General features: G+C 73.1%; 1 protein-coding gene across 5 annotated transcripts; it reads left to right on the top strand.

Annotated features, from left to right (window-relative positions):
- The first annotated feature begins 183 nt into the window (after positions 1–183).
- DBN1 (drebrin 1) lies at positions 184–27,408 on the top strand. Of its 5 annotated transcripts, none has more exons than XM_089769399.1 (15): positions 184–342; positions 7,913–7,968; positions 10,932–11,044; positions 11,680–11,754; positions 12,407–12,553; positions 12,970–13,047; positions 14,542–14,693; positions 15,108–15,171; positions 15,341–15,397; positions 15,737–15,851; positions 22,879–23,016; positions 25,654–25,788; positions 25,869–26,401; positions 26,515–26,614; positions 26,696–27,408. In XM_089769399.1, the coding sequence occupies exons 1-15, from the start codon at positions 257–259 to the stop codon at positions 26,758–26,760; spliced, it is 1,914 nt and encodes a 637-aa protein (XP_089625525.1). In that variant the 5' UTR covers positions 184–256; the 3' UTR covers positions 26,761–27,408. The 5 variants fall into 5 exon arrangements, with proteins under 5 accessions (XP_089625525.1, XP_089625524.1, XP_089625526.1 ...); XM_089769398.1 differs by having other exon boundaries at positions 12,299–12,553; XM_089769400.1 differs by lacking the exon at positions 22,879–23,016 and having other exon boundaries at positions 12,299–12,553.
- Positions 27,409–27,533: the final 125 nt, after the last annotated feature.

The raw sequence follows: 27,533 nt of genomic DNA, 5'->3' as shown, positions 1-27,533 counted from the left end.
GGGGGGCGCTGTGGGTACCCGGGGGGGGGGGGATGGATGGGCAGGGGGCGGGCGGTCACTGGGGTCCGGGGGCCTGGCGGGGCGGGGGGCGCTGTGGGTACCCGGGGGGGGTCCAGGATGCGGCGGCGGGGCCGGGCGGGCGCGGCGGCGGGCGGAGCCGGCCCGCCCCTGGCCCGCCCGCCCCGCCCGCCCGGCTGCTGCAGTGTCTCCGAGGCAGGCGGGCGGCCGGGTCCTTCGCGCGGCTCGCGGCCCCGGCATGGCTGGCGTGAGCTTCGGGGCGCACCGGCTGGCGCTGCTGGCCGCCTACCAGGAGGTGATCGGCGAGGGCAGCCCCACGGACTGGTGAGCGCCCGGCGCTTTGGGCGGCTCCGCGCGGTGCCTGCCTGCGGGGGGCCGGACCCCGGACCCCGGACCCGGCCCGGCGCCCACCGTAGCGCAGGGGCGGCGCGGCCGGGCCGGGGCCGGGGCCAGGTCCCTCGGGGCGGGCTGCGCTGGCCGAGGACGCCCGGAGCCCCCCGGGGCCGGGGGCCGCTGCGGGGCGGGGGATGCGCCAGGAGGAAACGGGCCCGGCGCCGCGCGAGCCCTGCCCAGGTTGCAGCAGGTCCCGGGCTCGGGCCGCGGTTCTGGCGGAGCCCGCAGCCCCCGGCTCCCAGCGGCCCCCCGGCCTGGGGCTGCGGGGCCTTCGGGGGGCCGGTGTGTGCAGCGCGAGCCGCACAAAGGAGGGTGGGGCTGGGGAGGGGGAGGGGGGGGGCGGAGGCGGGTGGGGGGCTGGGGGAGGCGGGCGGGGGGCTGCCAGCCGTGCCCCTCCTCCCGCTGGCCCTGGCGGGAGCACCCGCCCCCGTGGGCTGCATCTGGCTCCGGCCGGGCCCGGGCCCGCCCCACTGGGCGCCTGTTCCTGCCCCCCTTTCTCCGGGCAGCGCCCCCGCCCGTGCTGGGCCCCCAGTGGCTCCTGCTGGAGGGCCGGGTCGGGGCTGGGCGGTGCCGCTGGGGTGCTGGTACCTGCGGCTCGCGAGGAGCAGCCGGGGAGCGGGGTCCCCTTGGCGCTGTCTGGGGCCCCAGGGCGAATGTGCTGGGCCTGGCAGCAGCTTGGCCCCTGGGTGGTTCCTTGTGCCGAACTCCCGGGCTGGGAGCGAGGCGGCCCCGCGGCGCCTGTCCTGCCCCCCAAGCTCCCGGGATTCTTGTGACCCCAGGGCGCGGGCCGGGGCTCCAGCTCCCCCATGGGAGCCAGGCTCAGGTGCAAACGCTCTGGCGGGTTGCCCCTCCCCCACCCCGGGATGGGAGCCAGGCAGCTCCTCTGCTGCTTTGTCCAGGCAGGGAGGGGAGCAAATGGCTGCATCTGGCAGGGTGGCCTGGCAGCTCCCTGCGTGCTCCGGCCTGGAGCCTTTCTCGGAGCCCAGCTGCCAGCAGCACTGGGACAGGGCAGGGCCTGGCCCTGGAGCCACAGCCCCGGCACACCCAGTGCCCCGCCCGATTCGCCGCCTGCGGCCCCTGCCCCCGCCGTGCCCGGGCACTCTCGAGTCTGCGCTTCATCCGCCCCAGTTGCTGCTCTGCCCTCCCCAGGCCCCCCCGGCTTCTTGCCCCTCTCGCCCTCTGCCCAGGAGCAGGGATGCGGCCCTGCCCCACGTGAGCCCCTTGGGGGGCTGGGCCAGGGAGCAGCTGCGGAGGCTTGTGGGGAGACGGCCAGGGGGCAGCTGGAGGCCAGGGGAGCTCTGAGCAGCCCGGTGAGGGGGAATGCTGAACATGGCCGGGGCCTGGGCTAGAGGCAGAGCTGGGGAAGGAACTGAGCCCTGGGCTCCCCCCCTCCGGCCCGGGGCCCTGGAGGTGCTGGGCGCAGGGTGGCTGGAGGTCAAGGCAAAGCAGCCTCTGGTCGGCGGCAGGAGGGGAGGCAGGCGCTGGGCTGGGGGCCGGCTGCAGCGGCTAGGCCCCGACAAGGTGGTCCCTGGGCCCGGGCTCGCACTGCCAGGCCCAGCCGCGCGCGGGAGGCAAACGGCGCCAGTGGCGCTTGCTGGGCCGGCGGCCATGGGCGGCCCAAGTGGGACCTGCCGGGTCTCCGAGTGGCTGCGTCCAGAGTGGAGGCCTGGCAGAGCCGAGCTGCGCGCCCTGGCCGGGGCACGTCCGCCCGCCCGCAGGCAGGGGAGGCCAGCTGGCACGTGCAGGCTGCCCCCGGCCGGCCCTGCAGTGGCCGGGGCTACAACAGGGCGCACGGGGGGCCGTCACTCTGGGCTGGCCCTTGGGCGCACGGCTTCAGCAGGACTCTGCCCCTGTGGCTCGTGGGCGCCCCTGTCCAGCGAACCTCGGCCCGACCAACCACAGGCCGTGCCCGCTGGGCACCCTCCAGGCTGCCTCCCCAGTGCTCAGGCTGAGCCGCGCAGGGGCTGGGCACGAAGCGCTCCTGGGAGCTGGGGCACCAGGGCCAGCTCTGCCCACCCAAGGCGGCCCCCGGGAACGCTGCGCGCGCTGAACAATGGGCTGCTTATGCGACTGCCCCTCAGCCAGCCATGCAGCCCCTGGGCACAGGCTGGGTGGTGCACGACAGCCCCCGCAGCAGCCTCCCACGGCGCCCGGCCTCACACCCGTCCTGCCCTGGCTGGAGAGGGGAGCCGGGGTCAGGCCTCCCTCCCTCCCCCGTGGTTCTGGGCTGGCAGCTTTGTGGAAGCCGCTGGCCTCAGGCTCTGGTGGGGCACGGGCAGGAGGCTGGCCAGGGCTGAGGGGGCCGGGGAGAGGTGCTGTCCGAGCCACCCTGAGCAGGGGCATTGGCCAAGCAGAGGAGAGCGTGTTTAGTCTGGGGCATCCCCAGGGCCTGGGGTCAGAGCAGCCCCTCCCCCTTCCCGCCTGGAGGAGGCGGCTGGGCCCATTACTCCATCGGAAAGGAATTCCGGCTGCTTTCCACGCCGGGCGGCTGGGCCGCGGCTGCATTGGAAACACATGTGGCAGGTCAGGCTGGGCTGGGGCCTCTCCCCCTCCAGGCTGTGCCGGGGGGTCCGGGACTCCCCGCTGCCCCTCTGAAGCACGTCCAGGCCTGCAGCCTCTGCTTCCCCGGCCTGGGGCCACGTGGGCTTGGCTGCCGGTGTTCAAGGGCAGGCAAAGGGGAGGTCTGGGAGGGTCTCTCAAGCATGAGCCCCTCCCCCCCAGCCTCCAGTTCCTTTGGCTTTGTCCCCGCGGCCTCCCTGCAGGGCCCTGACCCCCTGGGCGCCCCGGGCCTGGCTGTGCAGGGTCTGGGAATGGTCCCAAAGGGCCACAGGCCTGGCTGTTTGAGGAGGCTGCAGGGCCTGCTTGACATAACACTGGCCTGTGGAACTCCCTGCTGCAGGAGCCGGGCTGCTGAGTGGCTCAGCTCTGCCCGGGCCTGGCAGAGAGCAGGGCAGGTTTTCCCGAGGTGACGTGTGCTGGGCATTTATGCTTTGCTCTGTCTACCATCGCCCTTCAGGTCTCTTCCTCCTTGGCCTGACTCCTGTCACCCCAGCCACCCCTGGGCTCCGGGACAGCCCCATGCACTCGCTGACACCAGCACTGCACCATTGGCCCGGGGCCAGGCGCACGGGGAACAGGCTGCTAAAATTAGCTGCCCAGAGTGTGACTTCATGGAAGGTCAGGCTGGCTTGTGAGTGTGCCAGGCTGGGCCGGCCCCTGAGCATCCCTGTGGCGTCGGTCTTGTGCGCCCTGGGTGAGGAGGGGGCTCCCGCAGTGGGGCTGGGGCACCAGGCACTGGCCTGGCCCCATATCCCTCCGTCCTGCACAGGCCCCCACCATGCCCCAGACCAGGTGTGTCCGTTTTCTGCCCGCAGCACCGCTCCTGCTCCCGCAGTGCAGCCCCAGCCTGCCCCACGGCAGGGCCCTCACGCTTCCCGTGGGCACCTGCAGCCCCAGCCTGCCCCCCGGCAGGGCCCTCACGCTTCCCGTGGGCACCTGCAGCCCCAGCCTGCCCCACGGCAGGGCCCTCACGCTTCCCGTGGGCACCTGCAGCCCCAGCCTGCCCCCCGGCAGGGCCCTCACGCTTCCCGTGGGCACCTGCAGCCCCAGCCTGCCCCACGGCAGGGCCCTCACGCTTCCCGTGGGCATCTCTAGCCCCAGCCTGCCCCCCGGCAGGGCCCTCACGCTTCCCGTGGGCACCTGCAGCCCCAGCCTGCCCCACGGCAGGGCCCTCACGCTTCCCGTGGGCACCTGCAGCCCCAGCCTGCCCCACGGCAGGGCCCTCACGCTTCCCGTGGGCACCTGCAGCCCCAGCCTGCCCCCCGGCAGGGCCCTCACGCTTCCCGTGGGCACCTGCAGCCCCAGCCTGCCCCACGGCAGGGCCCTCACGCTTCCCGTGGGCACCTGCAGCCCCAGCCTGCCCCCCGGCAGGGCCCTCACGCTTCCCCTGGGCACCTGCAGCCCCAGCCTGCCCCCCGGCAGGGCCCTCACGCTTCCCGTGGGCACCTGCAGCCCCAGCCTGCCCCCCGGCAGGGCCCTCACGCTTCCCGTGGGCATCTCTAGCCCCAGACTGCACCCCGGCAGGGCCCTCACGCTTCCCGTGGGCACCTGCAGCCCCAGCCTGCCCCCCGGCAGGGCCCTCACGCTTCCCGTGGGCATCTCTAGCCCCAGACTGCACCCCGGCAGGGCCCTCACGCTTCCCATGGGCATCTCTAGCCCCAGCCTGCCCCCCGGCAGGGCCCTCACGCTTCCCATGGGCATCTCTAGCCCCAGCCTGCCCCCCGGCAGGGCCCTCACGCTTCCCATGGGCACCTGCAGCCCCAGCCTGCCCCACGGCAGGGCCCTCACGCTTCCCATGGGCACCTGCAGCCCCAGCCTGCCCCCCGGCAGGGCCCTCACGCTTCCCGTGGGCACCTGCAGCCCCAGCCTGCCCCCCGGCAGGGCCCTCACGCTTCCCGTGGGCACCTGCAGCCCCAGCCTGCCCCCCGGCAGGGCCCTCACGCTTCCCATGGGCACCTGCAGCCCCAGCCTGCCCCCCGGCAGGGCCCTCACGCTTCCCGTGGGCACCTGCAGCCCCAGCCTGCCCCCCGGCAGGGCCCTCACGCTTCCCGTGGGCACCTGCAGCCCCAGCCTGCCCCCCGGCAGGGCCCTCACGCTTCCCCTGGGCACCTGCAGCCCCAGCCTGCCCCCCGGCAGGCCCCTCACGCTTCCCCTGGGCACCTGCAGCCCCAGCCTGCCCCCCGGCAGGGCCCTCACGCTTCCCGTGGGCACCTGCAGCCCCAGCCTGCCCCCCGGCAGGGCCCTCACGCTTCCCGTGGGCACCTGCAGCCCCAGCCTGCCCCACGGCAGGGCCCTCACGCTTCCCGTGGGCACCTGCAGCCCCAGCCTGCCCCCCGGCAGGGCCCTCACGCTTCCCATGGGCATCTCTAGCCCCAGCCTGCCCCCCGGCAGGGCCCTCACGCTTCCCGTGGGCACCTGCAGCCCCAGCCTGCCCCACGGCAGGGCCCTCACGCTTCCCGTGGGCACCTGCAGCCCCAGCCTGCCCCCCGGCAGGGCCCTCACGCTTCCCGTGGGCATCTCTAGCCCCAGCCTGCCCCCCGGCAGGGCCCTCACGCTTCCCATGGGCATCTCTAGCCCCAGCCTGCCCCCCGGCAGGGCCCTCACGCTTCCTGTGGGCACCTGCAGCCCCAGCCTGCCCCACGGCAGGGCCCTCACGCTTCCCGTGGGCACCTGCAGCCCCAGCCTGCCCCCCGGCAGGGCCCTCACGCTTCCCGTGGGCACCTGCAGCCCCAGCCTGCCCCACGGCAGGGCCCTCACGCTTCCCGTGGGCACCTGCAGCCCCAGCCTGCCCCACGGCAGGGCCCTCATGCTTCCCGTGGGCATCTCTAGCCCCAGCCTGCCCCCCGGCAGGGCCCTCACGCTTCCCCTGGGCACCTGCAGCCCCAGCCTGCCCCCCGGCAGGGCCCTCACGCTTCCCGTGGGCACCTGCAGCCCCAGCCTGCCCCACGGCAGGGCCCTCACGCTTCCCCTGGGCACCTGCAGCCCCAGCCTGCCCCCCGGCAGGGCCCTCACGCTTCCCCTGGGCACCTGCAGCCCCAGCCTGCCCCCCGGCAGGGCCCTCACGCTTCCCGTGGGCACCTGCAGCCCCAGCCTGCCCCCCGGCAGGGCCCTCACGCTTCCCATGGGCATCTCTAGCCCCAGCCTGCCCTGTGCACTGGGGGGGCTGGGGTGGGGGTGGGGAAATGAGGGCTTGTTCCCTGCACAGGGTGCTGCCTGGCACTGGCAGAGCCTCGGGGCATTGCCGGGAGATGGGCAGCGCCCGGTGCTGGGGTCTGTGCAGGTCCAGGCTGGACCCGCTCCACTGGGGCCTGTGGGGCGCAGGTCCCCGGGGGCTCCCCACTGCTGAGCAGGACGGTGTCTTGGGGCGCTGCCCTTCGGGACTCCCCTCTGTTCTGGTGAGTTGCAGCGGTGCCCTGGGCTGCGATCCAGCGGGTTAGCACTCGCCTCCCTGGTGTCCTTCTCTGTGTCTCACGGCGGGGGGGCCAGTCTCCTGTGGGAAGGGGAGCATGCCTGGCTTTGGGTTTGGTGTGTGAAAGGGGGCTGGGAGCCAGGCAGAGCAAGGGGCAGGGTGGGAGGGGGCGGGATGTGGCAGTCCTTCCTTGGGGCCCCCAGGGAGGGGTGACAGACGCCTGCTGGTGACTGCCTGGGGCCAGGGCGCATGATTCCCCCTCCTGCCACTGCACCCATGCGGCCCTCCCCCCCACATGGGACAGGGCAGGCTGGGGGGCGGAGGGCTCACAGCTCATCAGACTGGGAATGTGGTGAGTCAGCAAATGCCCCGGCTTCACCAAGCAGCAAGCCCTCGGGGCCTGGGATGGGGAAATGCAGATAGCCTGGGGGTGGGGGGAGGCCCGGGTGGGGCAGTCCGCAGTGGGGAGTGGTCTGTGTCGGGGGGGGGCACAGGGGGGGCACAGGGGGGATGTGCTGCAGCTAGTGCCCCTGCCAGAGACCAGCGCCCCCCCCCCCCACTTCCCCACTAATCACCTCCTCTTGTGAGTTCCATCCCAGCTGGAGAGCTGGGTGGTTGCCATGGAGACAGGATGCTGGTTGCCTAGATAAGCTGAAATTTCCCTGCCTTCGCCCACCAGCCCTGGACCGACTCTGCCGGCTGCCCACCCCCACCTTTGAGGAGGGGCCGCTGTGGGGGGCAGGGGACACACGGGGGGCAGGGGGCGGGGGCCGTGCCAAGCCCAGCCTGGAGAGGGGCCGGTATCCAAGGAACCGTCTCCATGGAGTCCCCATCGCACCCTGATGGCTCATTGATTTGCTGCTGCTCCCTGCCAGGGGCTCACGCAGCCGGGAACGTGAGCAGCTCCGGCCTGGGGGGGGCTGCTGCCCCAGGCCCACGGGCCCGCCTGACAGCTGCTGACTGGCCCCAGAGGGGTGAAGCCTGGTCCCCCCCAGCTCGTAGGGGAGCTGCCAGCACGCTGCCTGGGGGGCTGGCGAAAAGGGCCTGCTTGGCAGCTAGGGCGGGGGGCTGGGACCCATTTCCCCCTCCCGCTGCCAGTCCCTGCCGCCCTCCCCCAGGCTCCCTGCTCGCCCAGTGGGCGCCAGGCACTGGGATTCCGTCGCCTTTCACTGGGCGCAGCCAGGGGGGGTTTCTCCCTGGGCCTCGGGCGCCGCCCTGCTCCCGCTGACCTTTGGCCTGGAGCCCTGGTGGCCGAGCAGGCTGGCCCCGCTGTGGAGGGAGAGGAGAGGCCCACGCTGACAGCCCCCAGGCCCACACACCACTGCCCCAGGGAGGGACTTCGCATTGTAGCTGGAGTGCCCAGTGTAGAGTCCAGCCGCCCGCCCCCTGCTGGCCCCCCTTGCTATGGGGGGGTCCGGCCCACCCCAGCTCCTGCAGCAGGTGCACTGTGCATGGCGCAAGGCCGCCCCCTGCTGGTGGGGTGCAGGCTGCAGTGGAGCGCTGCTGTGCCCCTCACAGGCTCTCCTCCCGCAGGGCTCTGTACACCTACGAGGATGACTCTGATGACCTGAAGCTGGCTGCGTCGGGAGGTAAGGGGTCCCCTGCCCTGGGCCTCCTGCCAAGGGGGGCTAGAGAGCCTAAACACCCCTCCCCAAAGCACTTGCCACCTGGGGGGAGGACAGCCAGCCTGTGGATACTTCCCCACCCATGGGGGGACAGACCGAGCGCCTGTGATTCCTCCCCGCCCGTAGGGGGACACACTGAGCGCCTCTGATTCCTCCCCGCCCGTGGGGGGACACACCGAGTGCCTGTGATTCCTCCCCGCCCGTAGGGGGACACACTGAGCGCCTGTGATTCCTCCCCGCCCGTGGGGGGACACACCGAGCGCCTGTGATTCCTCCCCGCCCGTGGGGGGACACACTGAGCGCCTGTGATTCCTCCCCACCCGTGGGGGGACACACCGAGTGCCTGTGATTCCTCCCCGCCCGTAGGGGGACACACTGAGCGCCTGTGATTCCTCCCTGCCTGTGGGGGGACACACTGAGCGCCTGTGATTCCTCCCCGCCCGTAGGGGGACACACTGAGCGCCTCTGATTCCTCCCCGCCCGTGGGGGGACACACCGAGTGCCTGTGATTCCTCCCCGCCCGTAGGGGGACACACTGAGCGCCTGTGATTCCTCCCCGCCCGTGGGGGGACACACCGAGTGCCTGTGATTCCTCCCCGCCCGTAGGGGGACACACTGAGCGCCTGTGATTCCTCCCTGCCCGTGGGGGGACACACTGAGCGCCTGTGATTCCTCCCCGCCCGTGGGGGGACACACCGAGTGCCTGTGATTCCTCCCCGCCCGTGGGGGGACACACCGAGCGCCTGTGATTCCTCCCTGCCTGTGGGGGGACACACTGAGCGCCTGTGATTCCTCCCCGCCCGTGGGGGGACACACCGAGCGCCTGTGATTCCTCCCCGCCCGTAGGGGGACACACTGAGCGCCTGTGATTCCTCCCCGCCCGTGGGGGGACACACCGAGTGCCTGTGATTCCTCCCCGCCCGTAGGGGGACACACTGAGCGCCTGTGATTCCTCCCCGCCCGTGGGGGGACACACCGAGTGCCTGTGATTCCTCCCCGCCCGTAGGGGGACACACTGAGCGCCTGTGATTCCTCCCCGCCCGTGGGGGGACACACCGAGTGCCTGTGATTCCTCCCCGCCCGTAGGGGGACACACTGAGCGCCTGTGATTCCTCCCTGCCCGTGGGGGGACACACTGAGCGCCTGTGATTCCTCCCCGCCCGTGGGGGGACACACCGAGTGCCTGTGATTCCTCCCCGCCCGTGGGGGGACACACTGAGCGCCTGGGATTCCTCCCTGCCTGTGGGGGGACACACCGAGCGCCTGTGATTCCTCCCCGCCCGTGGGGGGACACACTGAGCGCCTGTGATTCCTCCCTGCCTGTGGGGGGACACACTGAGCGCCTGTGATTCCTCCCCGCCCGTGGGGGGACACACCGAGCGCCTGTGATTCCTCCCCGCCCGTGGGGGGACACACTGAGCGCCTGTGATTCCTCCCCACCCGTGGGGGGACACACCGAGAGCCTGTGATTCCTCCCCGCCCGTAGGGGGACACACCGAGCGCCTGTGATTCCTCCCTGCCTGTGGGGGGACACACTGAGCGCCTGTGATTCCTCCCCGCCCGTAGGGGGACACACTGAGCGCCTCTGATTCCTCCCCGCCCGTGGGGGGACACACCGAGTGCCTGTGATTCCTCCCCGCCCGTAGGGGGACACACTGAGCGCCTGTGATTCCTCCCCGCCCGTGGGGGGACACACCGAGTGCCTGTGATTCCTCCCCGCCCGTAGGGGGACACACTGAGCGCCTGTGATTCCTCCCCGCCCGTGGGGGGACAGACCGAGCGCCTGTGATTCCTCCCCGCCCGTGGGGGGACAGACCGAGCGCCTGTGATTCCTCCCCGCCCGTGGGGGGACAGACCGAGCGCCTGTGATTCCTCCCCGCCCGTGGGGGGACAGACCGAGCGCCTGAGATTCCTCCCCGCCCGTGGGGGGACACACTGAGCGCCTGTGATTCCTCCCCGCCCGTGGGGGGACACACTGAGCGCCTGTGATTCCTCCCCGCCCGTGGGGGGACACACTGAGCGCCTGTGATTCCTCCCTGCCCGTGGGGGGACAGACCGAGCGCCTGTGATTCCTCCCTGCCCGTGGGGGGACACACCGAGCGCCTGTGATTCCTCCCTGCCCGTGGGGGGACACACCGAGCGCCTGTGATTCCTCCCCGCCCGTGGGGGGACAGACCGAGCGCCTGTGATTCCTCCCTGCCCGTGGGGGGACACACCGAGCGCCTGTGATTCCTCCCCGCCCGTGGGGGGACACACCGAGCGCCTGTGATTCCTCCCCGCCCGTGGGGGGACACACCGAGCGCCTGTGATTCCTCCCCGCCCGTGGGGGGACAGACCGAGCGCCTGTGATTCCTCCCCGCCCGTGGGGGGACAGACCGAGCGCCTGTGATTCCTCCCCGCCCGTGGGGGGACAGACCGAGCGCCTGTGATTCCTCCCCGCCCGTGGGGGGACAGACCGAGCGCCTGTGATTCCTCCCCGCCCGTGGGGGGACACACTGAGCGCCTGTGATTCCTCCTCGCCCGTGGGGGGACACACTGAGCGCCTGTGATTCCTCCCCGCCCGTGGGGGGACACACTGAGCGCCTGTGATTCCTCCCCGCCCGTGGGGGGACACACTGAGCGCCTGTGATTCCTCCCCGCCCGTGGGGGGACACACTGAGCGCCTGTGATTCCTCCCCGCCCGTGGGGGGACAGACTGAGCGCCTGTGATTCCTCCCCGCCCGTGGGGGGACACACTGAGCGCCTGTGATTCCTCCCCGCCCGTGGGGGGACACACTGAGCGCCTGTGATTCCTCCCCGCCCGTGGGGGGACACACTGAGCGCCTGTGATTCCTCCCCGCCCGTGGGGGGACACACTGAGCGCCTGTGATTCCTCCTCGCCCGTGGGGGGACACACTGAGCGCCTGTGATTCCTCCCCGCCCGGCAGGAGGCGGCTTGCAGGAGCTCTCTGGCCACTTTGAGAACCAGAAGGTGATGTATGGCTTCTGCAGCGTGAAGGAGCCCCAGGCAGCCCTGCCCAAATACGTCCTGGTCAACTGGGTGAGTGGGGCAGAGGGCTCCATGCGGGGGTGCAGGCCGGGACACCCCCTTTTGGCCTGTTTGCAGCCCCACAGGTGGGATGCAGCGAGGGGTGGAGCCGGGCCGTTCTGCAGGAGTGGGGTGCCTGCCCTACATGCTGGGGGGGGTGTTCCTGGCCTGACACTAGTCTGTGCGCAGGAGGGGGCGAGTGGGGGTGGGGCGGTTCTAGCCCCTCCAGCCACTTGGCAGTGCGTGTCTGAGCCCCGCGCAGCGCCCCCGGCTGGCGGGGGAGACTCGGCACAGGCCTGGGGGGTGCGATGGGCCTGCCGGAGCTTGGGGGGGCCTGTGGTGTTCGGGGCCCCAGAGCTTTTCCAGGGACCCCACCTAGTGGAGCTCTGTGTCCCTGCACCGGGCCCCGCTGGGGTGGCCAGGGGGGTAGGGCTGCCCCAGCGCCCTGGAGCCTCACTGGGCCCCTGGGATCCAGGCGGAGCCACGTGCCCGCCCTGCCGGGAGTGACGGTCCCGCAGCTCTGCCTTGCCATTGGCCGAGCTGCCCTGGGCGTGGCAACGGGGAGAGGAGCTGTCGGGGCCCCCCACATCTCCACTCCTGCCTGCGCCAGACCTGGGGCCCGCCTCACTCACTCCGTGCCGTGGCAGGTTGGGGAGGACGTGGCCGATGCCCGCAAGTGTGCCTGCGCCAGCCACGTGGCCAAGGTCGCCGAGTTCTTCCAGGTCAGTGCGGGCGGCCCCTGGCCAGCAATAAGCAGGGCCCCAGGAGGCGGGTGGGGAGCCCCGGGCCCCGGGAGGCGGGTGGGGAGCCCCGGGCCCCAGGAGGCGGGCGGGGAGCCCCGGGCCCCGGGAGGCGGGCGGGGAGCCCCGGGCCCCGGGAGGCGGGCGGGGAGCCCCGGGCCCCGGGAGGCGGGCGGGGAGCCCCGGGCCCCGGGAGGCGGGCGGGGAGCCCCGGGCCCCGGGAGGCGGGCGGGGAGCCTCTGGCCAGGCTTTCGCTCTGCACTGCCCTCGTTCCCGGCCCCTGCCTGACCCTGCGGGCGCTGGGCTGGGCCAGAGCCAGGCAAGCAGGGAGAGGACCAGCCCCTGCCGACCGGGCCGGCTGGCGGGGAGGGGGTGTTGCTGGGTCCGTCTCTCTGGCCCAGGAGGAAGGTTTGGGGCCCCATCCCCCAGCTGGAAGGGAGTGGCGGGCAGAATGGCCCGAGCCCCCCTTGGCCTGCCACTCAGCTGCCTGTGCAGCCCCCACTAGTTGAGGGTTTCCCATCCCCAGGCAGGAGCCTCGGGGTTCCCTGTCCCTCCCCCACGCCCCCGGCCAGCTCCTGCCTGCCGGCTCAGCTGCCTGCGGGCGGGTGTGTCCGTGCCGCTCTCCCCGGCGCAGGGCGTCGACGTGATCGTCAACGCCAGCAGCGTGGAGGATGTGGACCCGGGGGCCATCGGGCAGCGCCTCTCCAACGGCCTGGCCCGCGTCGCCAGCCCCGTGCTGCACCGCCTGCGGCTGCGGGAGGAGGAGAACGCCGAGCCTGTGGTACGTCGGGCCCCGCCTCCGTCGCAGGCTCGTCTCGGTGCCCACGGCGCCGGCTCCAGCCTGGGGGCACAAAGGGGCACCCAGCCCCACTGACCCTGCGGGGCAAGAGCTCTCGGTCGCACCGACACTGCAGGAGAATCTCTCTGGCTGCGAGGGCTGCCCCCCAACCAACCCCCCCCCCGCAGCCAGCCCCCCAACCGACCCCCCCGGGAGATGGCGGGGCCCACCCCCACACTAACCCCCCCACTGGGAGATGGTGCGCCATGCCCCCCAACCCCGCACAGCAGACTGCGTGCTCTGCCCCCGACCGACCCCCTCCCCAAGATGGTGTGCCTCCGACACCCGCCAGAGGTGCCCCCCAGGACACTGCCCCCGTGCCAGAGCACCACTGCCCCGCTGACCCGCTGCTGTTCCAGGGTACAACGTATCAGAAGACAGATGCGGCCGTGGAGATGAAGCGGCTTAACCGGGAGCAGTTCTGGGAGCAGGCCAAGGTGGGGGCAGCGAGGGGCTGGCTGGAGGCAGCAGCCAGGGGGCGCCCCCCTGTGCCCAGGGTTGGGTGGGACTCTGCAAAGCCTAAGATGCTCTCGGCGCAGACGTGGCACGTGCAGGGGGAGCTGGTCGCCTCAGGCCACGTGTGAGCGCCCCCAAACTAGGGCGGGGAGCTGGGCCCAGCCTGGGGACGGCACCAGTGGGCTGCCTGCAGTGGGCAAGGGTTAGGGGCCAGCTTTGGACGAAGCTCCCCTAGAGCTTCTAGGCACCTGGTGGCAGAGCAGGACTTGCTATCTGGCCACCGCATCCCTGGAGCTGTTGGGAACTGGCGCTAGCCCTGGGCGGGGGTCCTGCGGGTGTGCGGGGTCGGCGGGACAGACGGGCTGTCCTGGGGAGGGTGCTTGGGAGGGTGCCCTGTGGGGCCGACGGTAGGTGGGACGGACGGGCTGTCCTGGGGAGGGTGCGCGGGGGGCGCCCTGCAGGTACGTGGGGCCGGCGGCAGGCGGGACGGACGGGCTGTCCTGGGGACGGTGCGCGGGGGTGCCCTGCGGGTGCACGGGGCCGGCGGTAGGCAAGACGGACGGGCTGTCCTGGGGAGGGTGCGCGGGGGTGCCCTGCAGGTACGCGGGGCTGGCGGTAGGCAGGACGGACGAGCTGTCCTGGGGAGGGTGCTAGGTGGGCGCTCTGCGGGTGCGCGGGGCCGGCGGTAGGCAGGACGGACAGGCTTTCCTGGGGAGGGTGCGCGGGGGGTGCCCTGCAGGTACGCGGGGCCGGCGGGAGGCAGGACGGACAGGCTGTCCTGGGGAGGGTGCGCCCTGCAGGTACGCGGGGCCGGCAGTAGGCGGGACGGGCGAGCTGTACTGGGGAGAGTGCGCGGGGGGTGCCCTGCGGGTGCGCGGGGCCGGCGGCAGGCGGGACGGGCGAGCTGTCCTGGGGATGGCGCTAGGGGGGCGCCCTGCGGGTGCACGGGGCCGGCGGCAGGCGGGACGGACAGGCTGTCCTGGGGAGGGCGCTAGGTGGGCGCCCTGCGGGTGCGCGGGGCCGGCGGTAGGCGGGACGGGCGAGCTGTCCTGGGGAGGGCGCTAGGTGGGCGCCCTGCGGGTGCGCGGGGCCGGTGGCAGGCGGGACGGGCGAGCTGTCCTGGGGAGGGCGCTAGGTGGGCGCCCTGCGGGTGCGCGGGGCCGGTGGCAGGCGGGACAGGCGAGCTGTCCTGGGGAGGGCGCTAGGTGGGCGCCCTGCGGGTGCGCGGGGCCGGTGGCAGGCGGGACAGGCGAGCTGTCCTGGGGAGGGCGCTAGGTGGGCGCCCTGCGGGTGCGCGGGGCCGGCGGCAGGCGGGACAGGCGAGCTGTCCTGGGGAGGGTGCTAGGTGGGCGCCCTGCGGGTGCGCGGGGCCGGTGGCAGGCGGGACAGGCGAGCTGTCCTGGGGAGGGTGCTAGGTGGGCGCCCTGCGGGTGCGGGGGGCCGGCGGCAGGCACGGCTGACGGGCTGCCCCACAGAAGGAGGAGGAGCTGCGGAAGGAGGAGGAGCGGCAGAAGGTGCTGGAGGAACGGCTGCGTTTCGAGCAGGAGCGCATGGAGCAGGAGCGGGTGGAGCAGGAGGAGCGGGAGCGGCGCTATCGGGAGCGGGAGGAGCAAATCGAGGAGCACAGGCAAGCGCAGGGCCCCGCTTGGTTCTCGGGGGAGGGGTTCATGCCCCCATCATGCGGGAGGGACCAAGGGACAGTGGCTCTGTGCCCTCCGAGGGCTGCCAGGCAGCCGGTTTTCAGCCACACAGTCCAGTAGTTGAGCGTTCTGTCCGGGAAACAAATGGAGAAAATAGAAACGTCCGGAGTTTTCGAAATACGATGGAATGTCGATTGTCATGTCATGTCAAGCGTGTCCAGTGGCAACCCTAGGCCCCTTCCCTGTGTGCATGGGGGCATGGTGTGGGGAGAGGGGCGGTTGGGGGTTGTTGGAGGGTTGCTGGTACCATGTTGGGGGTAGGGGGCTGTGGTGGGCGGTTGTGGGGGACTCTGTGGTTGCCCCCGGCAGCTGCTCAGGTGGTTGCTGGCTGTTTGGGACAGGCGGAAACAGCAGACCCTGGAGGAGGAGGAGGCCAGGCAGCGCTTGCAGCAGCCGTCCATCTTCGTAAGTCACGTGCTGCCCCCCAGCCTGCCCACGGCCCCTGCACCCGTCAGCCCTCCCGGGGCCCGGCCCTGCGGAGCCCCTTTCCCCTGCCAGCGTGGGGGGCGCTGGAGCCCGCGGTGGTCTGGGAGGGTCCCTGAGAGCCGCGGGCTGACACTGCGGCTCTCGCCAGGGTGAGCAGCCGCCGGAGGAGGATCAGCAGCTGAAGAAGTCAGAGTCGGAAGTGGAGGTGAGCGCAGCTTGGCGGGAGCCGCGCTACCCCCCTCCTGCTGGGCCTGGGCTGGGTGGCGTGGGGCTGGCCCGGGAAGGGCAGCTGGGGGTGTCGGGAGGCCAGGCCATGGCAGTGGGGTGGCGAGAAGTTTGGGTTGGGATGGTGGGGCAGGCAGGGGGTCTGGGTGGCCAGGCTTGGCATGGGAGTGGAGCCTGTATGGGGCAAGAGGAGGTCATGGGGGCCAGGGCTGGGTGGTGCAGGGCCTGGGGCAGGGGGCCCGGGGCGGAGGGCCTGGGGCAGGGGGCGGCCGAGGGGCACTGCACCAGGACCCTGCCGGCTCTGCCTGTTCCTCGACAGGAAGCTGCCGCCATCATCGCCCAGCGCCCCGACAACCCCCGCGAGTTCTTCAAGCAGCAGGAGCGAGTGGCCACGGGCAGCTCCGACGCCACGTCCCCCTTCAGCCACAGGACAGGTGAGAGAGCAGGGGGGGTGTTGGGGGTGGGGACCTGGCTCTGAGGAGTATGTGTTGGGGGCTGGCTCTGGGGTTGGGGGGCAGGGCTGTGTGTTGGGGGCTGGCGCTGGGGTTGGGGGGCAGGGCTGTGTGTTGGGGGCTGGCGCTGGGGTTGGGGGGCAGGGCTGTGTGTTGGGGGCTGGCGCTGGGGTTGGGGGGCAGGGCTGTGTGTTGGGGGCTGGCTCTGGGGTTGGGGGGCAGGGCTGTGTGTTGGGGGTGGGGGATGGGCTGTGTGTTGGGGGCTGGCTCTGGGGTTGGGGGGCAGGGCTGTGTGTTGGGGGTGGGGGATGGGCTGTGTGTTGGGGGCTGGCTCTGGGGTTGGGGGGCAGGGCTGTGTGTTGGGGGCTGGCTCTGGGGTTGGGGGGCAGGGCTGTGTGTTGGGGGCTGGCGCTGGGGTTGGGGGGCAGGGCTGTGTGTTGGGGGTGGGAGATGGGCTGTGTGTTGGGGGCTGGCTCTGGGGTTGGGGGGCAGGGCTGTGTGTTGGGGGTGGGGGATGGGCTGTGTGTTGGGGGCTGGCTCTGGGGTTGGGGGGCAGGGCTGTGTGTTGGGGGCTGGCTCTGGGGTTGGGGGGCAGGGCTGTGTGTTGGGGGCTGGCTCTGGGGTTGGGGGGCAGGACTGTGTGTTGGGGTGGGGGATGGGCTGTGTGTTGGGGGCTGGCTCTGGGGTTGGGGGTCAGGGCTGTGTGTTGGGGGTGGGGGATGGGCTGTGTGTTGGGGGCTGGCTCTGGGGTTGGGGGGCAGGGCTGTGTGTTGGGGGTGGGGGATGGGCTGTGTGTTGGGGGCTGGCTCGGGTTGGGGGGCAGGGCTGTGTGTTGGGGGCTGGCTCTGGGGTTGGGGGGCAGGGCTGTGTGTTGGGGGCTGGCTCTGGGGTTGGGGGGCAGGGCTGTGTGTTGGGGGTGGGGGATGGGCTGTGTGTTGGGGGCTGGCTTTGGGGTTGGGGGGCAGGGCTGTGTGTTGGGGGCTGGCTCTGGGGTTGGGGGGCAGGGCTGTGTGTTGGGGGCTGGCTCTGGGGTTGGGGGGCAGGGCTGTGTGTTGGGGGCTGGCTCTGGGGTTGGGGGGCAGGACTGTGTGTTGGGGGCTGGCTCTGGGGTTGGGGGGCAGGGCTGTGTGTTGGGGGTGGGGGATGGGCTGTGTGTTGGGGGCTGGCTCTGGGGTTGGGGGGCAGGGCTGTGTGTTGGGGGCTGGCTCTGGGGTTGGGGGGCAGGGCTGTGTGTTGGGGGCTGGCTCTGGGGTTGGGGGGCAGGGCTGTGTGTTGGGGGTGGGGGATGGGCTGTGTGTTGGGGGCTGGCTCTGGGGTTTGGGGGCAGGGCTGTGTGTTGGGGGTGGGGGATGGGCTGTGTGTTGGGGGCTGGCTCTGGGGTTGGGGGGCAGGGCTGTGTGTTGGGGGCTGGCTCTGGGGTTGGGGGGCAGGGCACATGGGGTTTCCTCGTGTCGGGTTTTGATTGGAAAGTCGGGCTGAGAAGGGAACCTGGCAGAAGCTGCTCGGCTGTGCTGCCCGGACACTGGAGCCAGTTGGGTGGGGGGGCGGAGTGGCGGGGGGGCAGCAGAGTGGCAGCGGGGGGGGCGGAGTGGAAAGGGGGGGCGGAGTGGCAGCGGGGGGGGGCGGCGGAGTGGAAAGGGGGGCGGAGTGGAAAGGGGGGGCGGAGTGGCAGCGGGGGGGGCGGCAGAGTGGACAGGAGGGGCAGAGTGGAAAGGGGGGGCGGAGTGGCAGCGGGGGGGCGGCGGAGTGGACAGGAGGGGTGGAGTGGAAAGGGGGGGGGGAGTGGCAGCGGGGGGGGGCAGCGGAGTGGAAAGGGGGGGCAGAGTGGCAGCGGGGGGGCGGCGGAGTGGAAAGGGGGGGCGGCGGAGTGGAAAGGGGGGCGGAGTGGCAGTGGGGGGCGGCGGAGTGGAAAGGGGGGGCGGAGTGGCAGCAGGGGGGCAGCGGAGTGGAAAGGGGGGGCGGAGTGGCAGCAGGGGGGGGGGCGGCGGAGTGGAAAGGGGGCGGAGTGGAAAGGGGGGGCGGAGTGGCAGCGGGGGGGGCGGAGTGGAAAAGGGGGGCGGAGTGGCAGCGGGGGGGCGGCGGACTGGAAAGGGGGCGGCGGACTGGAAAGGGGGGGCGGAGTGGCAGCGGGGGGGGGCGGCGGAGGGAAAGGGGGGGGCGGAGTGGCAGCGGGGGGGCGGCAGAGTGGAAAGGGGGGGCGGAGTGGCAGCGGGGGGGGCGGAGGGAAAGGGGGGCGGAGTGGCAGCAGGGGGGGCGGAGTGGAAAGGGGGGGCGGAGTGGCAGCGGGGGGGGCGGAGTGGAAAGGGGGGGCGGAGTGGCAGCGGGGGGCGGCAGAGTGGAAAGGGGGGGCGGAGTGGCAGCGGGGGGGGCGGAGTGGAAAGGGGGGGCGGAGTGGCAGCGGGGGGGGCGGAGTGGAAAGGGGGGGCGGAGTGGCAGCATCTCGCCCGACCCTGGGGGGTGGCTCGTGCAGCACCAGGCTCCGACTCAGGCTGCGGCAGCCCCTGGAGGAGCAGGGGTCGCAGGGCTGTGGTGCGGGACAGTGGGGGCCCCTGGCTGGTGGGTGGGGGCTCCCAGGGGCAGGGCAGACGCAGTAGTGGGCACTTCCCCGGGGCTGGGGGCTGGACCTAGCTCCGCAGGGGGGCTGTGCCTGGCTGCTCCCGGGCTGCGGCAGGTGTGATTGGGACCTGCCTGCCCGGGCACCCTGCGGAGCTGGGCTTTGCACATCCCTTGGCTGCTCACACTGGAATGCAGTGGGAAAGGTAGGGCAGGAAGACATGAGTGAGGGGCGGGCCTTAAGCAGAGAGGGTGGGGCCTGAGGGAAGAGTTGGGCTGGGGCGGGGCCTGGGGAAACGTGGGGTGGGGCCTGAGGGAAGAGTTGGGCTGGGGCGGGGCCTGGGCAGTGCGGCTCTGGGCGGGTGGGTAAGGGGGCGGGGCCTGGGGAAACATGGGCAGTGCGGCTGTGGGCGGGCGGGTAAGGGGGCGGGGCCTGGGGAAACGTGGGCAGTGCGGCTCTGGGCAGACGGGTAACGGGGCGGGGCCTGGGGAAACGTGGGCAGTGCGGCTCTGGGCGGGCGGGTAAGGGGGCGGGGCCTGGGGAAACGTGGGCAGTGCGGCTGTGGGCGGGCGGGTAAGGGGACGGGGCCTGGGGAAACGTGGGCAGCGCGGCTCTGGGCGGGCGGGTAAGGGGGCGGGGCCTGGGGAAACGTGGGCAGTGCTGCTCTGGGCGGGCGGGTAAGGGGGCGGGGCCTGGGGAAACGTGGGCAGTGCGCCTCTGGGCGGGCGGGTAAGGGGGCGGGGCCTGGGGAAACGTGGGCAGTGCGGCTCTGGGCGGGCGGGTAAGGGGGCGGGAGGCCTGGGGAAACGTGGGCAGTGCTGCTCTGTGCAGGCGGGTAAGGGGGCGGGGCCTGGGGAAACGTGGGCAGTGCGCCTCTGGGCGGGCGGGTAAGGGGGCGGGGCCTGGGGAAACGTGGGCAGTGCGGCTCTGGGCGGGCGGGTAAGGGGGCGGGGCCTGGGGGAACGTGGGCAGTGCGGCTCTGGGCGGGCGGGTAAGGGGGCGGGGCCTGGGGAAACGTGGGCAGTGCGGCTCTGGGCGGGCGGGTAAGGGGGCGGGGCCTGGGGAAACGTGGGCAGTGCGGCTCTGGGCGGGCGGGTAAGGGGGCGGGGCCTGGGGAAACGTGGGCAGTGCGGCTCTGGGCGGGCGGGTAAGGGGGCGGGGCCTGGGGAAACGTGGGCAGTGCGGCTCTGGGCGGGCGGGTAAGGGGACGGGGCCTGGGGAAACGTGGGCAGTGCGGCTCTGGGCGGGCGGGTAAGGGGGCGGGGCCTGGGGAAACGTGGGCAGTGCGGCTCTGGGCGGGCGGGTAAGGGGGCGGGGCCTGGGGAAACGTGGGCAGTGCGGCTCTGGGCGGGCGGGTAAGGGGGCGGGGCCTGGGGAAACGTGGGCAGTGCTGCTCTGGGCGGGCGGGTAAGGGGGCGGGGCCTGGGGAAACGTGGGCAGTGCGGCTCTGGGCGGGCGGGTAAGGGGACGGGGCCTGGGGAAACGTGGGCAGTGCGGCTCTGGGCGGGCGGGTAAGGGGGCGGGGCCTGGGGAAACGTGGGCAGTGCGGCTCTGGGCGGGCGGGTAAGGGGGCGGGGCCTGGGGAAACGTGGGCAGTGCGGCTCTGGGCGGGCGGGTAAGGGGGCGGGGCCTGGGGAAACGTGGGCAGTGCTGCTCTGGGCGGGCGGGTAAGGGGACGGGGCCTGGGGAAACGTGGGCAGTGCGGCTCTGGGCGGGCGGGTAAGGGGGCGGGGCCTGGGGAAACGTGGGCAGTGCGGCTCTGGGCGGGCGGGTAAGGGGGCGGGGCCTGGGGAAACGTGGGCAGTGCGGCTCTGGGCGGGCGGGTAAGGGGGCGGGGCCTGGGGAAACGTGGGCAGTGCGGCTCTGGGCGGGCAGGTAAGGGGACGGGGCCTGGGGAAACGTGGGCAGTGCTGCTCTGGGCGGGCGGGTAAGGGGGCGGGGCCTGGGGAAACGTGGGCAGTGCGGCTCTGGGCGGGCGGGTAAGGGGGCGGGGCCTGGGGAAACGTGGGCAGTGCGGCTCTGGGCGGGCGGGTAAGGGGGCGGGGCCTGGGGAAACGTGGGCAGTGCGGCTCTGGGCGGGCGGGTCCGGGCGCAGGGGGCCTGGGGAAACGTGGGCAGTGCGGCTCTGGGCGGGCGGGTAAGGGGGCGGGGCCTGGGGAAACGTGGGCAGTGCGGCTGTGGGCGGGCGGGTAAGGGGGCGGGGCCTGGGGAAACGTGGGCAGTGCGGCTCTGTGCAGGCGGGTAAGGGGGCGGGGCCAGGGGAAACGTGGGCAGTGCGGCTCTGTGCAGGCGGGTAAGGGGGCGGGGCCTGGGGAAACGTGGGCAGTGCTGCTCTGTGCGGGCGGGTAAGGGGGCGGGGCCTGGGGAAACGTGGGCAGTGCTGCTCTGGGCGGGCGGGTAAGGGGGCGGGGCCTGGGGAAACGTGGGCAGTGCTGCTCTGGGCGGGCGGGTAAGGGGGCGGGGCCTGGGGAAACGTGGGCAGTGCGGCTCTGGGCGGGCGGGTAAGGGGGCGGGGCCTGGGGAAACGTGGGCAGTGCGGCTCTGGGCGGGCGGGTAAGGGGGCGGGGCCTGGGGAAACGTGGGCAGTGCGGCTCTGGGCGGGCGGGTAAGGGGACGGGGCCTGGGGAAACGTGGGCAGTGCGGCTGTGGGCGGGCGGGTAAGGGGGCGGGGCCTGGGGAAACGTGGGCAGTGCGGCTCTGGGCGGGCGGGTCCGGGCGCAGGAGGCCTGGGGAAACGTGGGCAGTGCGGCTCTGGGCGGGCGGGTAAGGGGGCGGGGCCTGGGGAAACGTGGGCAGTGCTGCTCTGGGCGGGCGGGTAAGGGGGCGGGGCCTGGGGAAACGTGGGCAGTGCGGCTCTGGGCAGGCGGGTAAGGGGGCGGGGCCTGGGGAAACGTGGGCAGTGCTGCTCTGGGCAGGCGGGTAAGGGGACGGGGCCTGGGGAAACGTGGGCAGTGCGGCTCTGGGCAGGCGGGTAAGGGGGCGGGGCCTGGGGAAACGTGGGCAGTGCGGCTCTGGGCGGGCGGGTAAGGGGGCGGGGCCTGGGGAAACGTGGGCAGTGCGGCTCTGGGCGGGCGGGTAAGGGGGCGGGGCCTGGGGAAACGTGGGCAGTGCGGCTCTGGGCGGGCGGGTAAGGGGGCGGGGCCTGGGGAAACGTGGGCAGTGCGGCTCTGGGCGGGCGGGTAAGGGGGCGGGGCCTGGGGAAACGTGGGCAGTGCGGCTCTGGGCGGGCGGGTAAGGGGGCGGGGCCTGGGGAAACGTGGGCAGTGCGGCTCTGGGCGGGCGGGTAAGGGGGCGGGGCCTGGGGAAACGTGGGCAGTGCTGCTCTGGGCGGGCGGGTAAGGGGGCGGGGCCTGGGGAAACGTGGGCAGTGCGGCTCTGGGCGGGCGGGTAAGGGGGCGGGGCCTGGGGAAACGTGGGCAGTGCGGCTCTGGGCGGGCGGGTAAGGGGGCGGGGCCTGGGGAAACGTGGGCAGTGCGGCTCTGGGCGGGCGGGTCCGGGCGCAGGAGGCCTGGGGAAACGTGGGCAGTGCGGCTCTGGGCGGGCGGGTAAGGGGGCGGGGCCTGGGGAAACGTGGGCAGTGCGGCTCTGGGCGGGCGGGTAAGGGGGCGGGGCCTGGGGAAACGTGGGCAGTGCGGCTCTGGGCAGGCGGGTAAGGGGGCGGGGCCTGGGGAAACGTGGGCAGTGCGGCTCTGGGCGGGCGGGTAAGGGGGCGGGGCCTGGGGAAACGTGGGCAGTGCGGCTCTGGGCGGGCGGGTAAGGGGGCGGGGCCTGGGGAAACGTGGGCAGTGCGGCTCTGGGCGGGCGGGTCCGGGCGCAGGAGGCCTGGGGAAACGTGGGCAGTGCTGTTCTGGGCGGGCGGGTAAGGGGGCGGGGCCTGGGGAAACGTGGGCAGTGCTGCTCTGGGCGGGCGGGTAAGGGGGCGGGGCCTGGGGAAACGTGGGCAGTGCGGCTCTGGGCGGGCGGGTAAGGGGGCGGGGCCTGGGGAAACGTGGGCAGTGCGGCTCTGGGCGGGCGGGTCCGGGCGCAGGAGGCCTGGGGAAACGTGGGCAGTGCGGCTCTGGGCAGGCGGGTAAGGGGGCGGGGCCTGGGGAAACGTGGGCAGTGCGCCTCTGGGCGGGCAGGTCCGGGCGCAGGAGGCCTGGGACCGGGCAGGGCTTGGCACAGGGTTTCTGACCTGCTGGTGGGCTCCGGGGCTGGAGAGGGGCCCGGTCTGTCCAGAGCTGCTGGGCTGGTCGCTCCCCAGTGCCCGTGTGCTGGCGGCTGGCCCAGCGTCCCGGCCCGAGCCTGCCAGGCAGGGCTGATGGGACCAGGAGACAAGTACAGGCACGTCCCCCCGCGCCCCACCCCCACGACTGCCCTGCTCCCTGGGGGCAGCCCCACCTGTGCTGTCTGGAGACTGACCCTTCTCTTTGCTGTCTGTCTCCGTGCGTCTGTCTGTCTGTCTGTCTCTCGCAGGTCGTCTGCACTGTCCTTTCATAAAGGCACCTGACAGCGGGCCACCTTCCTCCTCCTCCTCCTCCTCCTCCCCCCCGCGGACCCCCTTCCCCTATGGCCTCTGCCACCGCACCCCAAACCTCTCCTCCTTCTTCCCATGTAGGTAGCGGTGCCCAGCCCGCGGCCCCAGAGCCTGCACCCGCTCACTGCAGGGCAGGGGCCCTTTGCTGGGGAGACAGGAGCAGGGAGCCGTGGGGGCCAAGCGGGAGACCCAGGAACCTTGCTGGCTGGGGGTTGGTGGGTGCTGGGGCTGGGCTCAGGGCTTTGCGGATAGGCGCGTTGCCTAGAACTGGGGCCAGGGGCATGTCGGGGGTGGGCAGGGTTGGGGAGGCTGGGGTCAGGGGTATGCCGGGGGGGGTCCGGGAGCAGACTCAGCGGGAGGCTGGGGTCAGGGGCATGCCGGGGGGGGTCCGGGAGCAGACTCAGCGGGAGGCTGGGGTCAGGGGCATGCCGGGGGGGGGGTTCCGGGACCAGGGGGAGTCGGGGTCAGAGGCGTGCCGGGGGGAGGTCCCAGGGCCAGGGTCACCGGGGGGCTGGGATCAGAGGCGTGCCGGGGGGGGGTCCGGGAGCAGACTCAGCGGGAGGCTGGGGTCAGGGGCATGCCGGGGGGGGGGTCCGGGAGCAGACTCAGCGGGAGGCTGGGGTCAGGAGCATGCCGGGGGGGGTTCCGGGAGCAGACTCAGCGGGAGGCTGGGGTCAGGGGCATGCCGGGGGGGGGTCCGGGAGCAGACTCAGCGGGAGGCTGGGGTCAGGGGCATGCCGGGGGGGGGTCCGGGAGCAGACTCAGCGGGAGGCTGGGGTCAGGGGCATGCCGGGGGGGGGGTTCCGGGAGCAGACTCAGCGGGAGGCTGGGGTCAGGAGCATGCCGGGGGGGGTTCCGGGAGCAGACTCAGCGGGAGGCTGGGGTCAGGGGCATGCCGGGGGGGGGTCCGGGAGCAGACTCAGCGGGAGGCTGGGGTCAGGGGCATGCCGGGGGGGGGTCCGGGAGCAGACTCAGCGGGAGGCTGGGGTCAGGGGCATGCCGGGGGGGGTTCCGGGAGCAGACTCAGCGGGAGGCTGGGGTCAGGGGCATGCCGGGGGGGGGGTCCGGGAGCAGACTCAGCGGGAGGCTGGGGTCAGGGGCATGCCGGGGGGGTTCCGGGACCAGGGGGAGTCGGGGTCAGAGGCGTGCCGGGGGGAGGTCCCAGGGCCAGGGTCACCGGGGGGCTGGGATCAGAGGCGTGCCGGGGGGGTTCCGGGAGCAGACTCAGCGGGAGGCTGGGGTCAGGGGTATGCCGGGGGGGGGTCCGGGAGCAGACTCAGCGGGAGGCTGGGGTCAGGGGCATGCCGGGGGGGGGGGTCCGGGAGCAGACTCAGCGGGAGGCTGGGGTCAGGGGCATGCCGGGGGGGGGTCCGGGAGCAGACTCAGCGGGAGGCTGGGGTCAGGGGCATGCCGGGGGGGGGTCCGGGAGCAGACTCAGCGGGAGGCTGGGGTCAGGGGCATGCCGGGGGGGGGGGTTCCGGGAGCAGACTCAGCGGGAGGCTGGGGTCAGGGGCATGCCGGGGGGGGTGTCCGGGAGCAGACTCAGCGGGAGGCTGGGGTCAGGAGCATGCTGGGAGGGACCAGGGCAGTGCCAGGTGGACTGGGAGCAGGGGGAGCCGGGTGGGGGCCTGGCGCATGCCAGGAGAGGCCTGAGGTCGGGGTGTGCCAGGGTCAGGGGCATGCCGGGGGGGTTCCGGGAGCAGGGAGGGGCCGGGGTCAGGGGCGTGCCAGGAGCAGGGGGGGCGGGCTCAGGGGCAGACTCAGCAGGGGGCCAGGGTCAGAGACATGCAGGGAGGGGGCTGGGATCAGGGGCGTGCCTGGGGGGGGGGGGGGTTCCGGGAGCAGGGTCGGGGGGGCTGGGGTCAAAAGTGTGCTGGGGAGGAGGGAGTTCCCGGGGTCAGAGGCGTGCCAGGGGCTTCCTGGGAACAGGGTCAGAGGGGCTGGGGATTCCCGGGAGAAGACTCAGTGGGGGGCAGGGGGTCAGAGGCGTGCGGGGGGGGGGGGTCCCGGGAGCAGTGTCAGGGTGTCCTGGGAGCAGTGTCGGGGGGGCCGGGGTCAGGTATGCCGGGGGGTCCCGGGAGTAGGGTTGGGAGGGGCGGGGTCAGAGGCGCGCCGGGGGGGGGGTCCCGGGAGCAGGGTCGGGGGGGGGTCGGGGTCAGAGGCGCGCCGGGGGGTCCCGGGAGCAGGGTCGGGGGGGCTGGGGTCAGAGGCGCGCGGGGGGGGGGTCCCGGGAGCAGGGTTGGGGCGGGGGGGGCCGGGGTCAGAGGAGTGCCAGGGGGGGTCCCGGGAGCAGGGGCGGGGGGGGCCGGGGTCAGAGGAGTGCCGGGGGGGGGTCCCGGGAGCAGGGGCGGGGGGGGCCGGGGTCAGAGGAGCGCCGGGGGGTCCCGGGAGCAGGGGTTGGTTTCAGAACAATAACCGTGTGTCTCTGAAGTGACCAAGGGGCGCCCGGTGCAGCCGGCAGAGGGCCAGGCCCAGGGCCGGGCCGGGCCAGCGTGCCGTGGCGTGCCCAGCTCCGGCGGGGCCTTTGCGGGTGACTGCACGGCTGGGGCGCACTTTGGGGCGCAGGGAAGACACCCCAGTGATCTGTGCCTGGCCGGAGCGTTGCCGTGGCCCGTGTGCACTGTGCAGGGCTCATGCATGCGATGGAGGAGCCTGCCCTGGTGCTGGCTGGGGTCTGCCTGGGGCCCCTTCAGCTCCGTCTTGGTCCTTCACAGGCAGCCAGTCGGACACTCACAGAAAGGCCTCGGCCGTGGGCTGCAGCCCCTGTGACTCCAGCCTGGCCTCCACGCCCACCGGGGAGCAGACGGAGAGGGCTCTGGCCGATGGGATGCAGCCAGCCCCGCAGAAAGGTGGGGTGCAGGGGGGCCCCTGCCTGAGGGCAGGCTGGCCGTGGGGCAGGGGCTGACGTGCTCTCTCCTGCTCTGTGCAGACTCGCCTGGGCCCAGCAGCGAGGGGCCGGCGGCGGCAGACAAGCCCTGGGCCTTCGACGAGCCGCCCGGGGGCCCCGCGTGGACAGCAGCACAGGGGGCTGGGCTGGGCCCCACCGAGGACCTTGTGTTCCTGGAGCCTGTGGCCGCGCTGCCAGCAGAGGCCGAGTCCCCGGGCCCCACGCAGCCCCCCGGCCCCAGCCCAGAGACCCTCCTGGACCTGTGGCAGAACGCCAGCGCTGCCCCCAGCCTGCCCGCCTCCTGGGAGCTGCCCACGCCAGCGCCCCTCCTGCTGGAGGTGGCCGAGCCCCCCGCAGCCCCCGCCCCCCCTGACGACAACCTGCTGGACTTCAACGAGCTGCCTGAGCCTCCAGCCACCTTCTGCGACGCAGAGCAGGCGCCGGAGCTGGCCAGCCTCATGGCCTCAGAGGGGGCGCACCCGGAGCCCCTCGGCTACCAGCAGGAGGCCAGCGGGCAGCCGGCCGAGCCCCCGCTGCTGACCAATGGGGAAATGGCCCAGAAGGAAGGGATGCAGGTGAGCTGGGCGCCTGCCCCCCCCCCCCAGAGCCCGGCTGGAGCCAGAGTCCCTGGGCAAAGGGCTGACTGGACCCCCCAGCCTCCGCTCATGGCCGTCCCCTTCTCCTCCAGGCTAGCGAGGGCTACTTCAGCCAGTCGCAGGACGAAGAGTTCGGCCCGGTGGAGCCTGCTGCCAAAACGTCCCCTGCCGTGTTCTACGCCAAGCCCCCCGGTGAGTGGGGCAGCCCCATGCATGTGGGGCAGCCCAGAGCCCTGCGTCCTTCCCCCGGGCTAACCGCTGCCTCTCCCCCAGAGATCGACATCACCTGCTGGGACGCCGACCCGCTGCCCGAGGACGAGGAGAGCTATGGGCCCTGAGCGTCACCCCCACAGGACCGCCACCGCGAGGGGCCCGGCCCCATCCCTCTCCGTCGGCGCGGGCCCCAGGGCCCGGCTGGGTGGGCCAGCCCCACGGCCCCTTGCCCCCCAGGGCACCTTTTACAGCTTTCCCCTCTCCCTTTTTTAAAGTTGTCTCCCTAAGAGCCATGTGGGCGCTCCCGCTCCCCTTCCCTGGTCGCTCCGCCTCTGGGCTGAGCTTGTCCATCCTCCACGCGCCCGCCCTTGTGCCCTGAGGGAGGATGGGCAGCTGGTGCCCTGTGCATGGGCCAGAGCCCCCTTGGCCCACGCCACCGGCTCTCCCCAGAACTTTGCACGAATCAAAACGGAACATGGCAATAAAGTGACCCGTGGGCGCGGCTCGGGCTGGCTGCAGCCCCTCCCGTCAGCGTGTGCAGCGCGCCCGCCCGCGAGGGGACAGCCTTGCCCCACAGGAGTTACGCGCCCCCCTGGGGGGGGCTGGGGCCTCGCCCTCTCAGCTGCAAGGACCCACCAGTCCCCAGACGGAGCCCCCGCCCCCTCGCTTGGCCCTTTTCCAGTACAGTAACTGTTTCTCTTTTTTTTGGAAAGCACAAATTGTGTCTTGGCAACGTGCTGATGTATGTTAATAAATCATTCTCCTCCACCCCACCTGGGCTGCTGGCTGCTTTCTGGGGAGAGGGGCCGCCGGGCTGAGCCTGCTCCTGCCCCGCGGGCTTATGAGGGGCCAGGGCCAGCCCTCGGCGCTGCTCTGCTGTGGGTCTCCCCCGCCCAGC

The sequence above is a fragment of the Pelodiscus sinensis genome, chromosome 16 (assembly GCF_052426305.1).
Source record: "Pelodiscus sinensis isolate ZL-2025 chromosome 16, ASM5242630v1, whole genome shotgun sequence".
Lineage (NCBI taxonomy): Eukaryota > Metazoa > Chordata > Testudines > Trionychidae > Pelodiscus > Pelodiscus sinensis.
This window is presented reverse-complemented; position numbering and strand designations above follow the sequence as displayed.